The sequence below is a fragment of the Pygocentrus nattereri genome, chromosome 27 (genome assembly GCF_015220715.1).
Source record: "Pygocentrus nattereri isolate fPygNat1 chromosome 27, fPygNat1.pri, whole genome shotgun sequence".
In the NCBI taxonomy this organism is placed as follows: Eukaryota; Metazoa; Chordata; class Actinopteri; order Characiformes; family Serrasalmidae; genus Pygocentrus; species Pygocentrus nattereri.
Genome location: NC_051237.1, coordinates 3,055,001 through 3,076,416, shown reverse-complemented (window position 1 = coordinate 3,076,416; position 21,416 = coordinate 3,055,001). Strand labels below are relative to the sequence as shown.

At 39.1% G+C, this 21,416-nt stretch overlaps 1 protein-coding gene across 6 annotated transcripts in view; it reads left to right on the top strand.

The window, feature by feature from the left end:
- Window positions 1-21,416, top strand: part of adgrb2 (adhesion G protein-coupled receptor B2) — a 437,226-nt gene that overhangs the window by 251,613 nt on the left and 164,197 nt on the right. For all 6 annotated transcript variants that reach the window (XM_037535324.1, XM_037535323.1, XM_037535321.1 and 3 more), the window contains exons 9-13: window positions 1,526-1,632; window positions 5,662-5,856; window positions 6,699-6,767; window positions 15,600-15,708; window positions 17,118-17,264. In XM_037535324.1, the coding sequence (XP_037391221.1) occupies window positions 1,526-1,632; window positions 5,662-5,856; window positions 6,699-6,767; window positions 15,600-15,708; window positions 17,118-17,264 (627 nt within the window). The remainder of the gene's footprint in view (window positions 1-1,525; window positions 1,633-5,661; window positions 5,857-6,698; window positions 6,768-15,599; window positions 15,709-17,117; window positions 17,265-21,416) is intronic.

Below are 21,416 nucleotides of genomic sequence, written 5' to 3'. Positions count from 1 at the left end.
TCAGATTTTTTGTAGACCTGTTGTTTAAAAGCAGTAGAGCACTTGCGGCCATATGTTATCATAAATAACATCCCGACTGTGATAATCCACAGGGCATGTCTTTGGCTCGTGCCTGCAACAGAATCAACGCCGTGATGTTATTTGTGACAGCACACTACCTCTAGTGTTGTTTTGCTTAATCGGTCTTTTCTGACAACATGCGACACCTGCTATGACATGTTTATGACATTCTTATGTCAGTGTTATGTAGTAGGATTCGGCTAAAGTGTCACCGACCGCTGTTCGAAAACAGTGAGGAAAAAAAAAGTTCACAATAACCACTCAAAAGATAAATGAGCTATAATAATGACAGGAGCCGAACCACACTCTTCTAAAAAAAAATGAAAATAAAACAATTTTTAAAAAAAAAATAAAAAAACAAACAAACAAAAAACGGATGTGCTAGTTCTAAGTCATGAAAAATGGCTTTATTAGAAGATTTTATGATCAGTAAAACCAGACCATAAAATGCTATCAGAGAAGCAATTAGTAATTTCCAAAAACTTAACCACAGGCAACAAGCTCACTAGTGCAGTCAAAATAAGTTGGATTTCTCTTAATGAACATTCATTTTGGACCCCGTTGAACAGTGATGCGTGAGTGGAAGCTCAATGCTGTGTTGTTTGGCAGCCCAGTGCATAATGACTATAAACCAGGCTTACAGCTCTATTACAATCCAAGGAGGATTTGATATGATATTGAACATCAAATTCTTGCCACTACCTGCAAAAAAGTGGACTTTGGTCAAGGTTTAAATTCAAAGAGCTCACACCCTTGGTTATCAATGCCTGAGGCATAATCCCTGCTGTCCTACAGCACCTAGCTGCACACATTACTCTTTTTTTTTTTTTTTTTTTTTTTAAGTGTGTTTACGTTTCCGTAGTGCTGTGTATGATCTAGCTCAGATATCGTGCTAGAAAGAGCCCCAGGGCTCTCATTGATTTATACCTAATAAAAAAACACAGACGGCTAATAAATGATGCCTTTGAAGTGTTGAGTGCGGAATGTGGTGGTGAATGAGGTCAACGCTGGAGTGTAACGTATCCTCTATGAAAAGAAGCCAAAAAACAAAACAAAAAGACAAAAAAAGGGAAGAAAATGACAAAAATATTCCTACAGGCAGGTAAGCTAACATAGCTTCCTCCCATGAGACTTTGCTAGTGTTTCCCTGTGGATTAGGGAATGCGGCTCTGTCCTGCCCAGTGCAGACGGGTGATAGTGCGGTCATGGCCCATTGCATTGAGGCAGCATGATGCAAGTGTGAGTAAACGGGCTTTGCAGCAGGGTTTGCATGTTATGAAGAGGTTTTTTTTCTTGATCTTATCTGTTGTTAACCAGAGGCAGAAAGGACTTTTGGATCAGTAGAAAGCTTCTTATTCAGCATGGCAGGGCATTACTGAATGTGAAAAGGAGTCATTTTACTTTTACTTTTATCTTAAGCAACAATATTAAAACATCTACCATGTCTTCTTTTCTCTCTCTGTAGGATCTGCTAGTCGTCGTTGTTTGCTGGACAATAATGGAGTTGCTTACTGGGGTCCTCCGAGCTTCGCCCGATGCATCTCACTTGAGTATAGATATTTACATTTATCTGTAAGTGCCATTTTTTCCTCTTCTTTCTGGTTATAATCATATCAAATCCTATATCAAAGTTTATACACGCAGGATTTTCCTGTTGAAAAATGTCCACATTTAAAATTTGTTTCTCCTGCCATTTTAATTTCTAATGATGTCCATTTCTCACAAAGTGTTTAAAATGGGGGACATCTAGGTAAGTTAGTTTCATGTGGGGTGGATTTTTTTTGTTTTTAATATTGGCTGTGACCATCCTTGAAGCTTATGCTTTATAGACATACACTATAAAGCATTTTGAATCTAGAATTGTTTTCCATGGTGGTGTTTAGCTTGGCAGCTGGCAGGTTGGAGATAGAAATGCTGAGGCAACACCTTTATATTGTAACCTGCATAGATGAGCTGTAACAAGGCTAACTAATAGCTGTCAGGTTTCAATCACAGTCAGACGCTCGCAGATGAAGGTTACCAAAGGGCTTTACTGATGTAAACAGAGTTCCAAGTTGTAGTGAAAAAACAGGCTGAGTTCAAATCCAAGATCAGAGAGAATAGCAAACAAATCCAAGGAGCAGGGCAAAAAGAGCATAAACCAGAAGCAAGAGGTCATACACGACATATACCACAATAGAAAAACCGCTCAGTAGATCAACACAGTGGATCAATACCTAGCGACTATTCTAAGCTTTAGCCCAGGTTATGTACTATTCTAGATATATCCCATGATACAATACACAGGTGATGCTTATCAATATTCCGGAGACCTGGAGCGCTGATAGGGCCCTGAGTCACGTGGTTTGTCATGTGATCTCCCAGAGGATTCTGGGAGATTGAGTCCGTATCCACAAGGGGTTCAGGAGGCTGCATGACAATAACAATAACCACCACCTCCAAATGATGTACATTTATAACTGGCTAACTGTGTACTGCTGATGATTGGATACTCGTATGGGTTACTAATAAGTCACAGTGTGAATTACAGATAACGTCAGCATTCCCAGTCCAGAGCTCTGTCTGACATCTGAGTATTTCAACCTGGATTATCACAGAAAATCGTTAGCTACCGTTGTTAACCGCACCTGTTAGTGAAGCTGAACCTGGTTGAACCTAGATAGCCCCCAGATCCACTACTTCTTGTTGTCCAACTATAAAACAAATGGCATAACATCAACACAAAAAAAAAACTCTAAGCTTTTTTCCTCATCTTCTCTTTCTTTTTGCCATTTTTCAGCTGAGATTTCTTTTATTTATTTATTTATATTTGCGACTTGGTTAACCAGTTGCTTTTCCCCCTCACTCAAGCATCTTAGACAACAGAAAGGAACAGTAATATCAGAGCAATTAGGGAGCCTCCTGGCAGCTGTGGGGCTCTAAGCAGCTGCTTATGTTGGCACTGGCACTACTTGCCACAGAGACCCTTAACACTTTTTGAGACTACTTTTTGTTTTGGTGTGGGAAAGCTGTCATCACATGTGGTGCTACAGGAAAAAAAAGCCACAAAATGACCAAAACTTTGTTTGCAAGTCAAAGCCACTGCACACTGGATGAGCCATAAAAATTTGAAACCATAATTTTCAGCATCAGTGCGTTGCCACTTGACAGCTTCTAGCACCGCTCAGCATCCCTAAGCACCACAGCACACCTCTCAGCGTTTTGCTATTAACGCATTCATTTAAACCCGGAACAGAACTGCAGAAAGAGATGGAGGGTGAACTGTGACTTAAGATGCTCACAGAAAAAAGGCACTTAATCCTAAATATTTGAAATAAACAGATAAATGCCAATTGTCTGTTGCCTTAGCTAACGTTAGTAGCCTACTTACATCATAACATCGCTTCATACTTGGCTCCAGAATAGTTTGGGATGAGCTAGTTGGCAGATGCCAAACTTAATAAATCCACCAGACTACATTTCTATTAAATCTATTTGAGTAGGGTACTATATGAGCCTGGTTTTTATTAGGACTCTAGTTGCTATGCTAAGTGATGCTGTGCAGCTTTACACTTTTTGGTGTGCAGTGACTTCCAGTGGAAAAATCTAATCCTCAAATGTCTGAATTGATCTCAAATAGTCCAGCCTGTATTGCCATGGACTATGCTTTAATTTCAGTAGGCTGTTAGTTAGACCATTAAAGTTAGACCAACTGAACCCTGCTGTTTACATGACCATAGCTTAGGCTTGCAGTCTTACTCAGACTAATATTGAAACACAGATGTGATGTAAATGTAGTTACTTCTAACTCACACATCTTTGAATCCCTTCAATAATGTTTATATGGAGCCTATAATTGATCCACCCTTTGACTTTTCTGCATTGCCTCTTGGCATGCACTTAACACTTATGTGCCCTCCTAAATTTCTTGTTGTTGAGCTTTGAACTATATATACTATAATTGCATAATGTTTCTAATGAAGATAGCCAAGAGGCTCAGGAAATGGACTGGGGTGCAATGTGATTTGGTTGATTGTTCTGTTAACCTGTTCACTAACCCCTCATTATAATCAGGCAATGTTTAGTTAGTTCTGATTGCTATTGTCTGCTGCCTCTTGGACCCACAATCCTGTCATTAGTCAATCAGTCTGCTCTGTTCTCTTTACACTGTAAACAAGCACGCACTTAGTCAAAAGGGAAACAATAATCCTCATTTTTGTCCACAGTTTGCTTTCTTGGTGGCAGTTATGGTGGATTTCGATTCTGTGAACAACATGCACTTTGCTCTGAACACGGATCAATGAGTTTGATAGAGTCTCAAAGAACAAAAGTGTGCCTTGTTGCTTCTGTTGTTGACCTGATGTTAAATGTTGTTTTGTCATTGGTATTGGGCTTATTTTCTGTCTGTCTGTGTGGGAGTGTGTGTTTAACCTCCTCAAGTACGGTGTTATTGTTCTGTTACTCACCTTAAGATTTATGATTGAGTAAGTAATTATTCAGTAATTACTGTGAGACTATTTGTACACTAACTGGCAAAAGTTTGAAGTAGCTACTCAGAAATTTGGAATACATATTCAAAAGTTTGAAATTGCTTTTTTTTATAAATTGGAATCAGTTGTTGAAAGGTTTGGAATAGCTGATTAAAAGTATGGAATCAATGTTTAAACATTTGGAACTAATGTTCAAACATTTGGAATCCCTAGTCAAAAATTTGGAATGTCTTCGGAAAATTACGCAGTTTTCACAGAGACTCTGACATTCACCCAAGTTTTCTTATTTGGGATTTGTTCTTAGGTGAGAAGAGATTCTATAAACACTCTAAAGGACAAAGATGTAAACAAGTCTCTGGTTTAACAAAAACGCCATGAATCTGGCACAGGCCTTTTCTTAGCACCTTTTCCAAGAACTAATTTAAGAAAAAGACTTAGGAAGATATTGGTGGCCCAGTGTTCAAAATTGAGAATCAGTGTTTAAAAGTTTGAAATCAGTGTTCAAACATTTGGTATCGCCACTCAAAGAATTGGAATTGCTGTTCAAAAATGTGGAATTATCGTTAAAAAGTTTGATTAGAAAGCTTGGAAAAGTTTGGTTGCAAACAAGTGTATAAAATAGATTGGCTCATAATCTAGTGGTAGGGTAGTGATCCAGCTACTGGAAAGTTGTAGGGTCCTGTCCTAGGACTGACTGGGTATATTTGATTGTGGCCTTGGGCAATGCACTGAATTCAATGCATATAACTTGAATGTAAAAAATGAATGGAAACAGATAATCACAGTTTATTGTTTATCAGTAAATAATTTGTTGTTTACAGAATCCAAACAATATTGAATAAAACTTAAATGACTCCAAACTTTTGAACACTGGTTTGTGTAAGTTATGTAATTGTGAGAGTGAGGAAGTGTGGGACTCCATACAGGTCCCATTGCCCCTCAGCATTTATTAATGTGTTACCAAAGCAGTGGAATTCTTAATCCTTAAAAATCCATGCCTAATTTGCATTTGTAACTTGATGAAAAGTACATTTTGTGTGTACTTTCTTTTTTTGAGAATGAACCTTCTAAGAAACGCTTGAAACTAATAGGGTGGTATAAAAAGGATTCAGCCTCTTCTCTCCTCTGACAGTTACGAGAGCATCTTGCGAAGGGTCAGAGGACCCTGGCAGGGGAGGGCATGTCTCAGATCGTGAGGAGTCTCCTGGAGTTAATGTCCCGTCGCAGCTATTACAGCGGTGACCTCTTATTCTCCGTGGAGATTCTCCGAAATGTGACGGACACCTTCAAGCGAGCAACCTACATCCCAGCTCCCGACGACGTGCAGGTGGCTGTGCAGAATACAAACACAAATACAAACACACAGAGGAAAACACACTCCACACATATGGGATGTTACAATACTCATATTAATATTCAGAAAGATAATAATTGCTGCAAATCCAATACAGAGAGATTTTATGATGTGTATTTGCTAGCATTACTGGCATAAGCCTACATAAATGCTTATGAAGGCTTAATCCAATAGACATAATTTATCATGAAGTCTGCTTTTGTCAACTTTGATGTCAAGTTGACATAACACCTATTTCAGAAATAAGATCAGGCTCAAAATGAGTGTATATTACAGTAAAACAATGCTGTTGGGCATCACTGGTCAAATTATATGTTTTGGTGGCCACTTAGAAGATGCCAACATGTAATTTGCCTGGGATTGTTCAATGTTTTATGGTTGTAGGTGTTATGTAGCTTTACAGCAAAGAGTTACTCGGAGTTAGTCAAATATTTTTGATATCAGACTTATCACTGTCATAAATTGAGGTGGTTTCATTTGTTGTGTATAGGAACATTCTTTCTAATTTCAAAGACATTCCAAAGACGATATTCCCTATAATGTTATTTGTTTTCTAAGCAAATGACTTATTATGCTTTCACCAGGAGCTCTGTTCTTGTTTTGACAACTGGGCTGACCAAAAATTCTTCTTATTATTTATCGAAAATGTATTGTGCAATAACCACAATACAAATCACTTCATGAAATGTGTGTATCATTTCACCCCTACCACACATGCACTCTCATACACAAACCCACATCTTCACAGAGAGAAATACCAAATTAAATGCCCACTGCTGTTTCCCCCTCATCATTTCTGCTTTCCTCTTCCACAGAAATTCTTCCAGATAGTCAGCTTAATGTTGGACATGGAAAACCTTGAGAAATGGGAAGATGCTCACCAGGTAACATCCAACTTCTTATCACAGCTTTTAGACACCCACACATGTATCTATCTCATAAACACACTCCATCACTCATGTTGGACATTAGTTTTATAGTGTTCCTTAATTTCCTCTTGACAATGGATGGTTATTGGAGTCATTGCCACTGTCAAAGTGCAGATTAATAATTGGGCTAATTAAACTAACGTCTAATACACAGAGGCTGAGTGCTGTGTGGGATATGCAGGTTCGAGTCTGCCACACTGGCTAAGGCACATCCATTAGGCTCAGCTTGTGTCTGGGTTCTTGTCTGGCCTTCGAAGACTGAAGCATGAGCTTCAGATTCAATTAGGCTTAACTGTACATCAGGTGTTGAAAGTGTGGCCATGAAAGGACATGACTTTTACACTCAGAGAGAACCTTGTGACTGTACTTGAGCTAACCATCCATTTGTATGTAATCAGTGTTAGCACATCAGGGACATCTGAGAAGAACAAGAACAAGTTACTAACGAGAATAGGTCGTACCTATACTGCTATAACACCTACCATAATACGTATAAAGCTATAACACCTACCATAATACCTATACTGCTATAACACCTACCATAATACCTATACTGCTATAACACCTACCATAATACGTATAAAGCTATAACACCTACCATAATACCTATACTGCTATAACACCTACCATAATACCTATACTGCTATAACACCTACCATAATACCTATACTGCTATAACACCTACCATAATACGTATAAAGCTATAACACCTACCATAATACGTATACAGCTATAACACCTACCATAATACCTATACTGCTATAACACCTACCATAATACCTATACTGCTATAACACCTACCATAATACCTATACTGCTATAACACCTACCATAATACCTATACTGCTATAACACCTACCATAATACCTATACTGCTATAACACCTACCATAATACCTATACTGCTATAACACCTACCATAATACGTATACAGCTATAACACCTACCATAATACGTATACAGCTATAACACCTACCATAATACCTATACTGCTATAACACCTACCATAATACGTACACAGCTATAACACCTACCATAATACGTATACAGCTATAACACCTACCATAATACGTATACAGCTATAACACCTACCATAATACCTATACTGCTATAACACCTACCATAATACGTATACAGCTATAACACCTACCATAATACCTATACTGCTATAACACCTACCATAATACCTATACTGCTATAACACCTACCATAATACCTATACTGCTATAACACCTACCATAATACGTATACAGCTATAACACCTACCATAATACCTATACTGCTATAACACCTACCATAATACCTATACTGCTATAACACCTACCATAATACGTATACAGCTATAACACCTACCATAATACCTATACTGCTATAACACCTACCATAATACGTATACTGCTATAACACCTACCATAATACGTATACAGCTATAACACCTACCATAATACCTATACTGCTATAACACCTACCATAATACCTATACTGCTATAACACCTACCATAATACCTATACTGCTATAACACCTACCATAATACCTATACTGCTATAACACCTACCATAATACGTATACAGCTATAACACCTACCATAATACCTATACTGCTATAACACCTACCATAATACCTATACTGCTATAACACCTACCATAATACGTATACAGCTATAACACCTACCATAATACCTATACTGCTATAACACCTACCATAATACGTATACTGCTATAACACCTACCATAATACGTATACAGCTATAACACCTACCATAATACCTATACTGCTATAACACCTACCATAATACGTATACAGCTATAACACCTACCATAATACCTATACTGCTATAACACCTACCATAATACGTATACTGCTATAACACCTACCATAATACGTATACAGCTATAACACCTACCATAATACCTATACTGCTATAACACCTACCATAATACCTATACTGCTATAACACCTACCATAATACCTATACTGCTATAACACCTACCATAATACGTATACAGCTATAACACCTACCATAATACCTATACTGCTATAACACCTACCATAATACCTATACTGCTATAACACCTACCATAATACCTATACTGCTATAACACCTACCATAATACGTATACAGCTATAACACCTACCATAATACCTATACTGCTATAACACCTACCATAATACGTATACTGCTATAACACCTACCATAATACGTATACAGCTATAACACCTACCATAATACCTATACTGCTATAACACCTACCATAATACCTATACTGCTATAACACCTACCATAATACCTATACTGCTATAACACCTACCATAATACGTATACTGCTATAACACCTACCATAATACGTATACAGCTATAACACCTACCATAATACCTATACTGCTATAACACCTACCATAATACGTATACAGCTATAACACCTACCATAATACCTATACTGCTATAACACCTACCATAATACGTATACAGCTATAACACCTACCATAATACGTATACAGCTATAACACCTACCATAATACCTATACTGCTATAACACCTACCATAATACCTATACTGCTATAACACCTACCATAATACCTATACTGCTATAACACCTACCATAATACGTATACAGCTATAACACCTACCATAATACCTGTACTGCTATAACACCTACCATAATACCTATACTGCTATAACACCTACCATAATACCTATACTGCTATAACACCTACCATAATACCTATACTGCTATAACACCTACCATAATACCTATACTGCTATAACACCTACCATAATACGTATACTGCTATAACACCTACCATAATACGTATACTGCTATAACACCTACCATAATACCTATACTGCTATAACACCTACCATAATACCTATACTGCTATAACACCTACCATAATACCTATACTGCTATAACACCTACCATAATACCTATACTGCTATAACACCTACCATAATACCTATACTGCTATAACACCTACCATAATACCTATACTGCTATAACACCTACCATAATACCTATACTGCTATAACACCTACCATAATACGTATACTGCTATAACACCTACCATAATACGTATACTGCTATAACACCTACCATAATACCTATACAGCTATAACACCTACCATAATACCTATACTGCTATAACACCTACCATAATACGTATACTGCTATAACACCTACCATAATACGTATACAGCTATAACACCTACCATAATACGTATACAGCTATAACACCTACCATAATACCTATACTGCTATAACACCTACCATAATACGTATACAGCTATAACACCTACCATAATACCTATACTGCTATAACAAACTATATATATGTAGTTTGTTATAGCAGTATATATATATATATATATATATATATATATATATATATATATATATATATGTGTGTATATGTATGTATATGTTAACAGAAATTAGAAAATAGAAAAACAGTATAGACAAAATACAGAAAAAGCATTGCAGCATTTTAAAGAATATATCTAAAGATGTGTAGATGTTTTAAAAGATGTTTAGGTGCTGATACACGCTGCTTTAATTATGCGAGATACAGTATTGATTTTTTTTGGCTTTTGAAGATCTATATTAAAAAAAGAACTGTCACTCTGAAGGCCATTTGGATTCCCTGCTTCTCTTTTTTCATTGTTGGTGACTTCCATGCTGTTATTCATCTTTGCCGTCAGCTATTTTGTCCACATGGTAGCTAAGTGGCACGTATTCTGGTACTCCAAAAAAGTTTGAGTTATGATTGGGCTATCCACACAAATGAAGCCAAGCCTTTGTTTGGAGGACCCACGGATACAAAACAGAGAGACACTTTTAGGAACAATGGCCCAATTTTCAATTTCTAGTTGTCCAGTCTGACCTACTTTTCCACAGTTTTTAAACTCTGTCCAGACACTGTCTACACATCTATCTTTGTACAACTTTTAGATGTAAAGTCAGAGACAGTAGCTCATCTGTTGCTGCACAGTTTGTGTTGGTCATACTCTTGTCCTAATCAGTGGTCACAGGATGCTGTCCATAGGTTGCTCTGGGCTGGTTGTTTTTTGGTTGGTGGACTATTCTCAGTCCGGCAGTGAGGTGTTAATCTGATCCACTCAGACCAGTGCAACACACACTAACACACCACCATCGCACTAGTGCACCTATATGGCGAGTCGAGCTGATTAAATGGACAGTGAGTGTAGAAACAAGTGCAGATTACTGAAGTGACCAGTTGATGTACATGAAACAAGGGAACTCTTCACATATGTAAGCATTCCATTCATTGCTTTGGCGACAGTTGTTATGTACAACTCATGCCAGTAAAGCAAGTTGAAGAAAGAAAGAAAGAAAGAAAGAAAGAAAGAAAGCAAGCTAGCTTAGTGTACAGTCAGAGAGAGAATGTTGGCTCCAGTCACTGTTTTTGTTGAGATGTACACTATATGGACAAAAGTATTGGGACACGCAGGGGTTTTATGACATCCTGTTCCACTTCTCTGGGAAGCTTTCTACAAGATTTTGGAGTGTGCCTGTGGGAATTTTTGCCCGTTCATCCAGAAGAGCCTTTGTGAGGTCAGATGCTGATGTTGCATGAGACAGCCTGGCTCTCAGTCTGTTCTAGTTAATCTCAAAGATGTTTAATGCGGTTGAGGTCAGGACTCTGCAGGCCAGTCAAGTTCTTCCCCAGCCATGCCTTTATGCACCTTGCTTTGTGCACTGAGGCTCAGTCATGCTAGAACAGAAAAGGGCTTTCCCCAAACTGTTCCCACAAAGTTGGAAGCACACAATTGTCCAAAATGTCTCGGTCTGCTGAAGCATTAAGATTTCCCTTCACTGGAACTAAGGGGCCTAGGCTACCCCCATAGCGTTATCCCTCCTCTACCAAACTTTACAGCTCGCACAATGCAGTCAGACAAGTAATGTTCTCCAGGCATTCACCAAACCCATGCATGATTCATCACTCCACATAATGCATTTCTGCTGCTCCAGAGTCCAGTGGCAGCATGCTTTGTACCACTCCCAGCCCATTTGGCATTGAGCATTTTGATCTTAGGCTTGTGTGTGGCTACTCGGCCCTGGAAACCCTTTTTGTGAAGCTCCTGATGCACAGTTCTTTTTCTGATGTTGCTTCCAGAGGCAATTTGGAAGTCTTTCGTGAGTGATTCAACAGAGGATAAACACTGTGCACTTCAGCACTCGGTGGCCCCACCCTGAGTTTGCGTGGTCTACCGCTTAATGTCTAAGCTGTTATTAGGAGCAATCCATTTCCAATAAGAGCACTTACAGTTGGCAAGGACAGATCTAGTAGGAGATAATTCTCAAACCGCCATGTATCAGAGGTGGCATCCTATGACAGTGCCATAATTAAAGTCAATGAGCTCATCGGTATGAACCATTCTACTGCCAGTGTGTGTCTATGGAGATTAAAATGTACTTAATTTTATCCACCTGTTAGCAGTGACAAATCTCAAAATTAGGAGGTATGTCCCAATACTTGTGTCTAAACAATGTATGAGAGAAGTGTGTGGTGAAATGTGTGAGGCTAACTGTGATGTGCCAGTGCTATTTTTATTCAGAGTGAGTGTGTTAATGCTGCCATGGTTCACTGATTCTAATGACATAATGTTTTTATCATTATTACACACTCATAAAATAACACCTGTTCCCTCAGAGTCATGAACACAGACTCTACCTTAAACAGTGTATGTGTGTGCGCGTTGTCAGTTTTGTGTGTATATGTTTGAACAATGCAATTGAGTCAACAGCAGTGCCCTTCAGTAATGTTGCGTTTCCACACCATCTGGACACTTCCTAACTGGACTAACAATGTGACCTACTAAGACTACAGCAGATGCCCCACAGGCAACAATGTATATGCAAATAGATATTTTTTTCACCAGAAAATTTGTGGTGGGGGGGTTGCCATTCTACCCACCCAATTGTGCTTTCTAGGGCTCCTAGCCACGGACGGCTGTAGCATGACCTGGGATCAAACTCGCAATCTGCTGATTATAGAGCCAAACAAGCCATTATCTCTCTCTCCATATATATATATATATATATATATATATATATATATATATATATATATATATATATATATATATATATATATATATATATATATACACACACACACACACACACACACACACATATATATATGAAGAGAGAGAGAGAGAGAGAGAGATGTGTTAGCTTCTTTTCATTTAGAATTCAACAAAACATGTCATTTGACCATTTGCACAGACGTTTACATACATTGGTATCTAATACGTTAAATGTTCTTTTGTTTACATGTTGCTTGTGCACAAATCTGTAGGAATTCCTCACATTGATCAATTGCTCAAACCGTATGACTGAAAAGTGAGTTTTTATTACTTTATTTATCTTAATATCTTAATAAATGAGGCATTCCAATTCCGATATTACGCATAAAAACTCATAACACATTTATGTTTACTACGTTTTGGATAGTAAACATAATAGCTCTGATTGCATCATACACATTGAGATCCCTGGTTCCTGTCACCACCACTGTAAAGAAACCAGTGTCTGTAAGAGTCTGTAAGTTTCTCTACAGACCGTTTCACATCAGACCACTTTGAATGACTTTGTTTAAATCTCCGCCATTGATTACTTGCTGGACAAGAATGGGTTAAAAAGACATCAATAAACAACCAGAAAAGATACAGAGAAAGAGAAGCTCTGTGTTGACAATGCAAGTTTATTTATTCTTACACAGTCAGTGAAGACTCACAGTGCCAGAAACAGAGCAAACAACCTACAAAGCCCCAATATTACACACGTCAAAGAGCTCCAAAACTAAAGTAAATGAGATCTGTTCCCTGCAGGAGAGCAGAAAACAAGCCCCAATTCAGAATATAAGGAAGTGTGTTAGAGCTTCAGTTATTCATTACAAACAAACAGGCAATCTACTCCATTTCTTACTTGGCTCCATATAAACCACCATCTGCTGCTTATTAAATTGGATTTAATTGGTACAAAAAAAAAAAAAAAAAAAAAAGTTGGGCTGGCTGGGAAAAAGGTAACAAATGCTGCCGTTGTTGCACTCTGTCCCCTCCCCTCACAGACACACACACGTGCCCTATAGCAGAGCAGCGAGACACTCGCTCAGACATTCATAAATTCCTTCATTTGCACACATGCGGAGAAAAGGCGAAATTCCAATTAGATTGAAGAATGGACTCCTTAGCCTCATGAACATCATCATGAAATGTGGCTGTGACACGCTTCCCCCTCAGAACAAAGGCTGCGTGAATTAAAACCTCACAACAATCTGTAAAGACGGTGTTGTAAAGATCAAGCGTGGGAGCGCTGGAGAATGGCTCATGCTGAATGTTTCTCTCTGTTTTCTGTAAGCCGCGTCTCTGAGTCATGGCCACGTACTGGCTCCTCTAAGTAGCATGCATTGATATTAAAGTCATGGTGCTGTTTCAAAGAACTGATGGTTTTAATATGGTTAATATGCTGACTGAGGTTTAGTGGTTAGACTTTTTTTGCATCTGCTTGAGAGGCTGTAGGTATTAGCCTTCGCCAGAGCCTTATATTGACAGAAAAACATAAGAATGTAATGTTCTTCGTCGGAATGGACCTGTATGACGATATAATGACTGTGATAAACACTCATAATACACTTTTGTGGAGTTTGTTGTAGGTATCTACAGTATTTCTAGAGGACTGAATGACTACATTTTTCATAAAAAATTCAAATATTCACCAATTCACCCATCTATGCCCCATCCACTAATGTGCTCTTCAGTACCAAGAAGCTTTAGACCAGTGGTCTCCAGCCCTGGTCCAGGAGAAGCTCCTTCCTGCAGATTGTAGTTCAAACCTGTATCCAGTAAGCTGGCCCGCCCCTTACTTAACCCTAATATGCCTGATCCAGCCGATCTGGGGTAAGGAAGATGTTGATTACCCAGAGATGGTGTGTCTGGAACTATGCTCTGTAGGATCAGAGTGGAAGACCACTGCTTTACACATTAGCAAAATTCCTATTTAACCTGATGCATTTAGGGTGGAGTTAAATCTGCTACATAACATTGAGTTTCCAGTTTAAAATTCTATGCTACCAAGCTGGACAATATTACTGTAGCTAATCAAAACTGGGTAGGTTGAAAAAGGCAGTAGTTTTATCACAATGTGTTTGCTTGATTCCAAAAAATGAAAGCATTCAGACTCCCGAATGGTGCAACCATCTAAGCGTTGGCCTTGTTGTCAGGGGAGATCATGAGCTCGATCCCCAGCAATAGCCATCTATTTCCAGAAGCCCTAGAGAGTATAATTGAGCTCGCACTCTCTGGGTGGGAAGGATAGTCCTTTATCTTCCACCATCACTTACTATAATGCCAGCAATTTGGGCGTCTCTTATTTGAAGTGATGGCAGGTACTCTTCTCCTCCAAGCATGTTGAACACATTGCAGCAACAACAAAGAAAAAAAATGTGGTGGTGCTTCATGTCTCTCAGAGGAGGGGCATACTAGCCTTCATCTTCCTAGGTTGGTAGCATCATTTGATGGGAGAGAACCTGATGTCTAAATTGTAAAAATTCTGTCCCGCTCTGCACGAGTTACTATGAAAGAACGTTCTTGTGGGAGTGTGGATAGATCATATATTACAGACAGTCTGTAAACAACAACCGGTTTATAGTAACCGTATGAATACTGTATGAATACTACTAAGCTATTCCTTTAATGAGCTCAATTTTCTCGTTTGTTTATTTTATTTCTACTATTGCTTCTTAAATGGTCTTTTTTTTCCTCAGGTCTCTCCAGGTGCAGTGTTGCTAATGCGAGTCGTAGAGGACTTCATCCATCACATCGGGGAGGCTCAGAAGCCTTTCCAGAGTTTTCTGGTCGTCACCACTAACCTCAGTGAGTGCCGTTAGAAATCAAAAACGTGCTAGAAATAAAGATGGAGACAAGAGTTGGACTGAATTGAGACGTCTTGTTTTATGCCTGAAAGATGTTCATGTTGTATGAGAGGAACTTTGATCTTGTTAATGTTCACTGTCAACTAGCTATCTGACTTTATAGCTGCATCTCTGTCTCTCTGTCTCTCTCTGTCTCTCTCTGTCTCTCTCTCTCTCTCTCTCTCTCTCTCTCTCTCAGCAGTACAAGCAGTCAGTACCCTTAAAACATATATAGTGTAGATTTAAATTAGACTATCATGCAAAAAAGGTATATTTAGATGATTCATTAAATATTTCCAGATTTTTATGACCAAGAAGTGGAAAAAAAAGAAAGAAAAATTAGAAAGAAAGTTTTTCCAGATGAATGAATGGAATGCTTAATAATGCTTGTAATAATAATAGTGAAAAGCTTTGTACACCTAGTGCGAACATAACCTCACATGCACATTATTGTCAGTATTTACTAAGTACGATGCTAGTACAATTCAAAATCAATTTCAAATCATTTTTAGAGTGCCACTAAAATTTTGGAAGTGTTCAAACACGCATTGTAGAACACTTTAATGATTAATGACACTTTTATGACATATGTCAACAAGAAGGCACTATATTATAATTAATTCCACCTTGATTACAATAATAATTTCTACTGTACATTAGCTGTTTTTCTGGTAACTTTATTTTGATGGTCCTTTTTAGATGAAACAAACACTCAATGGACTCTCAGTAACATCTGAAAAACATATGAGGATTAGGATTAGGTTTTGGGTTGAGGTTAAGTGTAGGGTTAGGATTAAGATCAGCGTTAGTGTTAAGTTTTGTCTAAGGCTGGGTGAGGTTAGGATTTGCATAACGGAAGTAACATTAACAACACATGTACTTAATGTAAATAATGTCTCAACAGAACATCTAAAAGATATTCACTTCAGTGTTCAGATGCTTCACTACTGATACTTCACTGATATGTTGTTGATGTGTTACTGATAATCTGTGAAGAATTTATTAATCATCCTCAAACGGCCACCTAAATAAAGTGTTACCATTATTCTTAACAAAAACGGTTATATCTGGAATTGTTACAAATAGAGATGGAGAGCATTTTGGAATGAAAATGATGAGCAGAGCTGTAAATGATTCCATATCATTTGGAAAGCTCCACAACACTGAGAAAGAGGTTATAATCAAATTAGCATCCAGAATGCCTCATATTTCAAAAGGGGTGATTGCATCTTGAGGCAGGTATGAAAAAAAATTGATTGTAAATATTTACCATATATGATTTGTCATTGAAAATCTACAATGGCAGTATTGATAAGACAAGTCAGGGTTATGTACAGGTCACTCAGTTCTGTTTCTCTTTTTCTGTATCAGTTATCACTATCCAGCGCGAGCCGGTGTCAGCCGTCTCCAGCGACATCAACTTCCCTATGAAGGGAAGGCGGGGGATGAAGGACTGGGCACGGTCGGCGGAGGACAAACTCTTCATCCCTAAGGAGATCTTCACTTTGTCTTCTGATGGTGAGTGGGGGGATATCTAGCTTTTCTGTTTGCCAGAATGCTGCAGTTTATCATTTCTACCTACTGCAGTCTGCAGAAAAATGGATGCAGTGTGGACAAACAGTGCAACACACTGATGGGGCCTCAAACGGCAGGCATCAGAAACATGTTCCTCACTTACTCTCCTTTCAGCTGTTTTGATCTGAGTGGGGCTTCAGCTCCATAGGTGTAATCCTTGTTGGAGTTATTACTCAACTCCTCTTCCTCTGTTTCATCCGTTCTGCCATACGCTTCTCTACATTTCTCTTTCTCTCTCTCCATCTGTCCGTGGACCTATCTCTAGCTCACAATCTCTCTTTCTCTAGTTTCTCGCCGTCTCTCTCTTCAAGCTGTGAGCACCTCAATCACCCCAAGGTCTGAGGAGGAAAATCGATTGTGTTTTAGAGAATGAGGGCACAGGAGAAAAGAGAGATGGAGTGAGGGAGTTTGAGAGAGAGAGTGGAAGCGAGAGAGGGGGGGGGGAGAAGGAGGGTGAAAAAAAGTCTGGAGTTCAGATGATGGGGAAGATGCTCAGTCTTTCAGGTCCTGGAGGAGGAAATTAAGGCAGAAGAGGTTGCACATACTGCCAGAGAGGAAGAAAAGACCCAGTTAGAGCGAGGGGCGTTTGAAGAGGCAGATTGAAGGCTAAAGAGAAGTCCAGATGACACGGAGAGGAAAACAGACGGAGATAGAGGAAATGGTTACTATTCCTTTCCGCCGTCTCAGTCACAGACGGCTCCTCCCACTCCAGACTGAACCAATACATCCAGCCGCCCTGACAGATAATAAGAAACTGGCTCCTTGTGTAAACACACTCTTCCCCACCCCCTGCTGCGGGCGATAAGATGTCCCCTTGTCCGACACTTTGTTGATGCTCTGTTTATTCTGTAGGACAGGAGGGAACTTTGTCTGAGCAGCCTCTTCTTGTCGACGCTGGCTTTGTTAAAGTGAAGTCAGTGAAAATGAAAGGAGTGGATTGGTGAGTCTCCATTCAGGACTTGTCAAGACCTGGACTGCGATTGTTATCTTTTAATGTGGTCAGGTTAACAAGCAGCCAAACTTGTGTTCCAAATGATTGGCGTTTGATTGACTCTGGCCTTGCTGTACCCTCTGAAAGCCTTCACTGTTGTCTAAGGTTCTTCTGTAGGATGCCTTGCACCCTTTTTGTTATTTGAGAGAAAATTACACACCTCCTCCTTCACTCACCATGGCCTCCGAGTGTTAGAAGCAACGACTAAGACAAACAACACGAGTAGCACGAAAGACATTGCTCTTTAATATTGAATCACTTGGCCCTCAGCTCGCTGATTACACTTGTATTTGTTTTTTTAATAGTCCTGCTGTGCTGAGACAACACTGCAGTTCAATCAGTGCTCCTGTTTCACTCTCTTATTTGATTCTGTCAGCATGGGTGGTGTTTTCTTTCTCATGCCTGATTCAGACTCAATAATTACAAATAAGAATTTCTTAGTCTTATTGCAGGGACAACAACCGCTGTGAGATTTATGCAGTTTTTCCATTGAATTAAAGTGGAACCTTGAGTGGACTGACCGTATGAGTGCAGTCTCATGAAAGATGTTTCAGAACTTATCTTTATTTTATGCTAGTGACACAATCAAATTTACTATGATTACAGTCAACATGAATTGGACGTTTTTTTTTCCATACGATGACATATTTCTGAGTAAATCAAAGTATGAGGTAGCTGAGCGTTTCCGTTCAGTGATGGGTTGGTTTGGTGGCAAGGAGTGATGGTAAAAAAATCGATATTACTGGTAATATTATTTTTCCCTGCCTGCTGGTACACAGTGATGTAATCAAGATGTTTTAGAGGTGGGCCTAAGATTGTGGAACAACAAAAAGTTTATTTTTTAAATTGTTCTATGAGCACCCAAATGGACTAACAAGGGGAAGAAGTAAATTTTGACTTTGACTTATTAGGCAGTTGATCTGTTTATTATTAACTGCTGTGCTGCTAAATCATTTCACTAATCATGGTAGTATTAATCAGTAGCATTGAAGTTTCTTATATATGGAAATCTCACTCCCTACAATATAGGCCATAAAAATGAAATTTCTTGGAAGTGGTACATTTTGCACTTTGCAATGAAACCCTTCAACTATTGAATGTAATTACTTACCAGTGTATGTCATGCAAAATGATAACTTTACAAAAGAAGGAAAAAACATACTTTACTTTTAATGTAAGTCAATGAAACTAGACTTTCATTCATTCATTCATTTTCCAAGCTGCTTCTCCCTCAGGGTCGCGGGGGGTGCCAGCAGTCATTGGGCGAAGGCAGGATACACCCTGGACAGGTCGCCAGTCCATCGCAGGACAGACAGACAGACATACACGCTAAAACTAGACTTTTTCCAAGTAATTTTGGACCATTTCTTTTTGTCCATTCATCATGAAATTTGCACACAGTGTAAATGACAACAGGCATTTTCAAATTATGCCAAAAACTGAAAAACAACAAAAAAGGAGATACAAGGTTTTGTTTCGACCACAGTGATATACTGATTTCTGTTGGACCCCAAGAGTTAATGTAATACAGCATTTTACCCATTAATAGTGTTGCAGGGTATGTCCCAATTTACGCCCTATGCCCCGCGATACTCCTCCAACTCTGACTTTAGTGAAGTCAACCTAATGTTGTGCAACCTAACAATGTGCAGATGTATAGGGATGTATAGAGTCATCAAGGGCACTAAGTCTGCCTAACTACAGCTACCTTGTATCTACACTTGGTGTCCATGTTATGAGCACCACTTACCATATAGGTGAAATCTGTTTCGCAACATGCTTTGATAGTGCCCTTTCACCCTGTTCTTCAATCGTCAGGACTCCCACACAATCATTACAGAGCAGGTATTATTTTGGTGATGGAACGTTCTCCGCACTGCAATGACACTGATGTGATGGCGTGTTAGTACATGTCACATTGATATGGGTGTATCAGACACAGCTGCCTGAGTTTTATTCTCTGCGATGTTAGCCAAAAAAAGATGACTTGGAGGAGGACTGCTTGGCTTTGGACACCATTTAGGACCTCATAACAATATTACTGGACTGTATGTTGCATTAACGACAAAAGAGGTTCCAGTAAAGAAATCTTGGCAATAGTCTGGATTGAAAGGAAGTTGCAGCTTCAGTGTAGGTTTCATCAAAGGACATGCTAAGGGTGCATAAAAGGTGTCAGCACTCTTTTGAATTCTAGAAGAAGAAATGGACGGGCTGTGGCCCCACGTTCCTTGTGGGGTATGCACAAATAAGGACCATAAGACTATAAGTGTGCCAACTGGGACAGTGCCATGGTTAAATGCCTGTTGTGCCTGTTGTGTCTCTTATCTAGTTCACTGCCGCCCCATTTCTGCCATGCATACAGCTTTGTTCCGTCCAGTGTGATGGCATTTACCTAAAGACACAGTTCCAGCTGAGAGCCCAGCACAGCTGTAGAGAAGAAGGGACTGGCAGGAGAAAAAGCAGGGATGAGGAAGAAAGGCATGCAGAGAGAAAACAGCCTCATGCAAGCGAGCAAAGTTGTGAAGAGGTGCATGAGGAAGAAAGTGTGTCCTGTGATGGAGAGAACAAAACAAAAAAGATGGAAGAAGTACAGAAGTGAGTGATGTAGGCAGAGAGTTGAAAAGAGGCAGGGACAGAGGGGTGTGTGTGGAGGGGGAGGTGTGGACAGACGGCTGGAAATTCAGACGGGTGGGTCACTTCACTCTCGCCGCCTCACTTCAAAATGTCACTCTTTGTTCAGACAGACTCAGTCCTTCTGTCGGATGACTTTTTAAGGCCTCCTCTGCTGTACTTTGTGTTGCTCTTTGTCCATCTGTATTAAAACCAGATGAAGGAACCTGAATGTCAACCTGAGTCTTAAAAAGCTGACACAGTTGCTGCTGTGATGATGGTCTGTTGCCTAACCAGGGATGGTAGCAATGGTCAAATTGTAAATAAAAAACCAAGGAAGCTAGTGAGTTCAGATGACCCAGGGGGGGTATGGGATACAGGTGAAGTAGGACATCTTAAAGGGCCAATTTAATGGAAATTTTTATTTTCGACATTATCGTAACATATTTTAAAAATAAATTGATAAAGCTTTAGAGAGTACCATTCACTTCCTA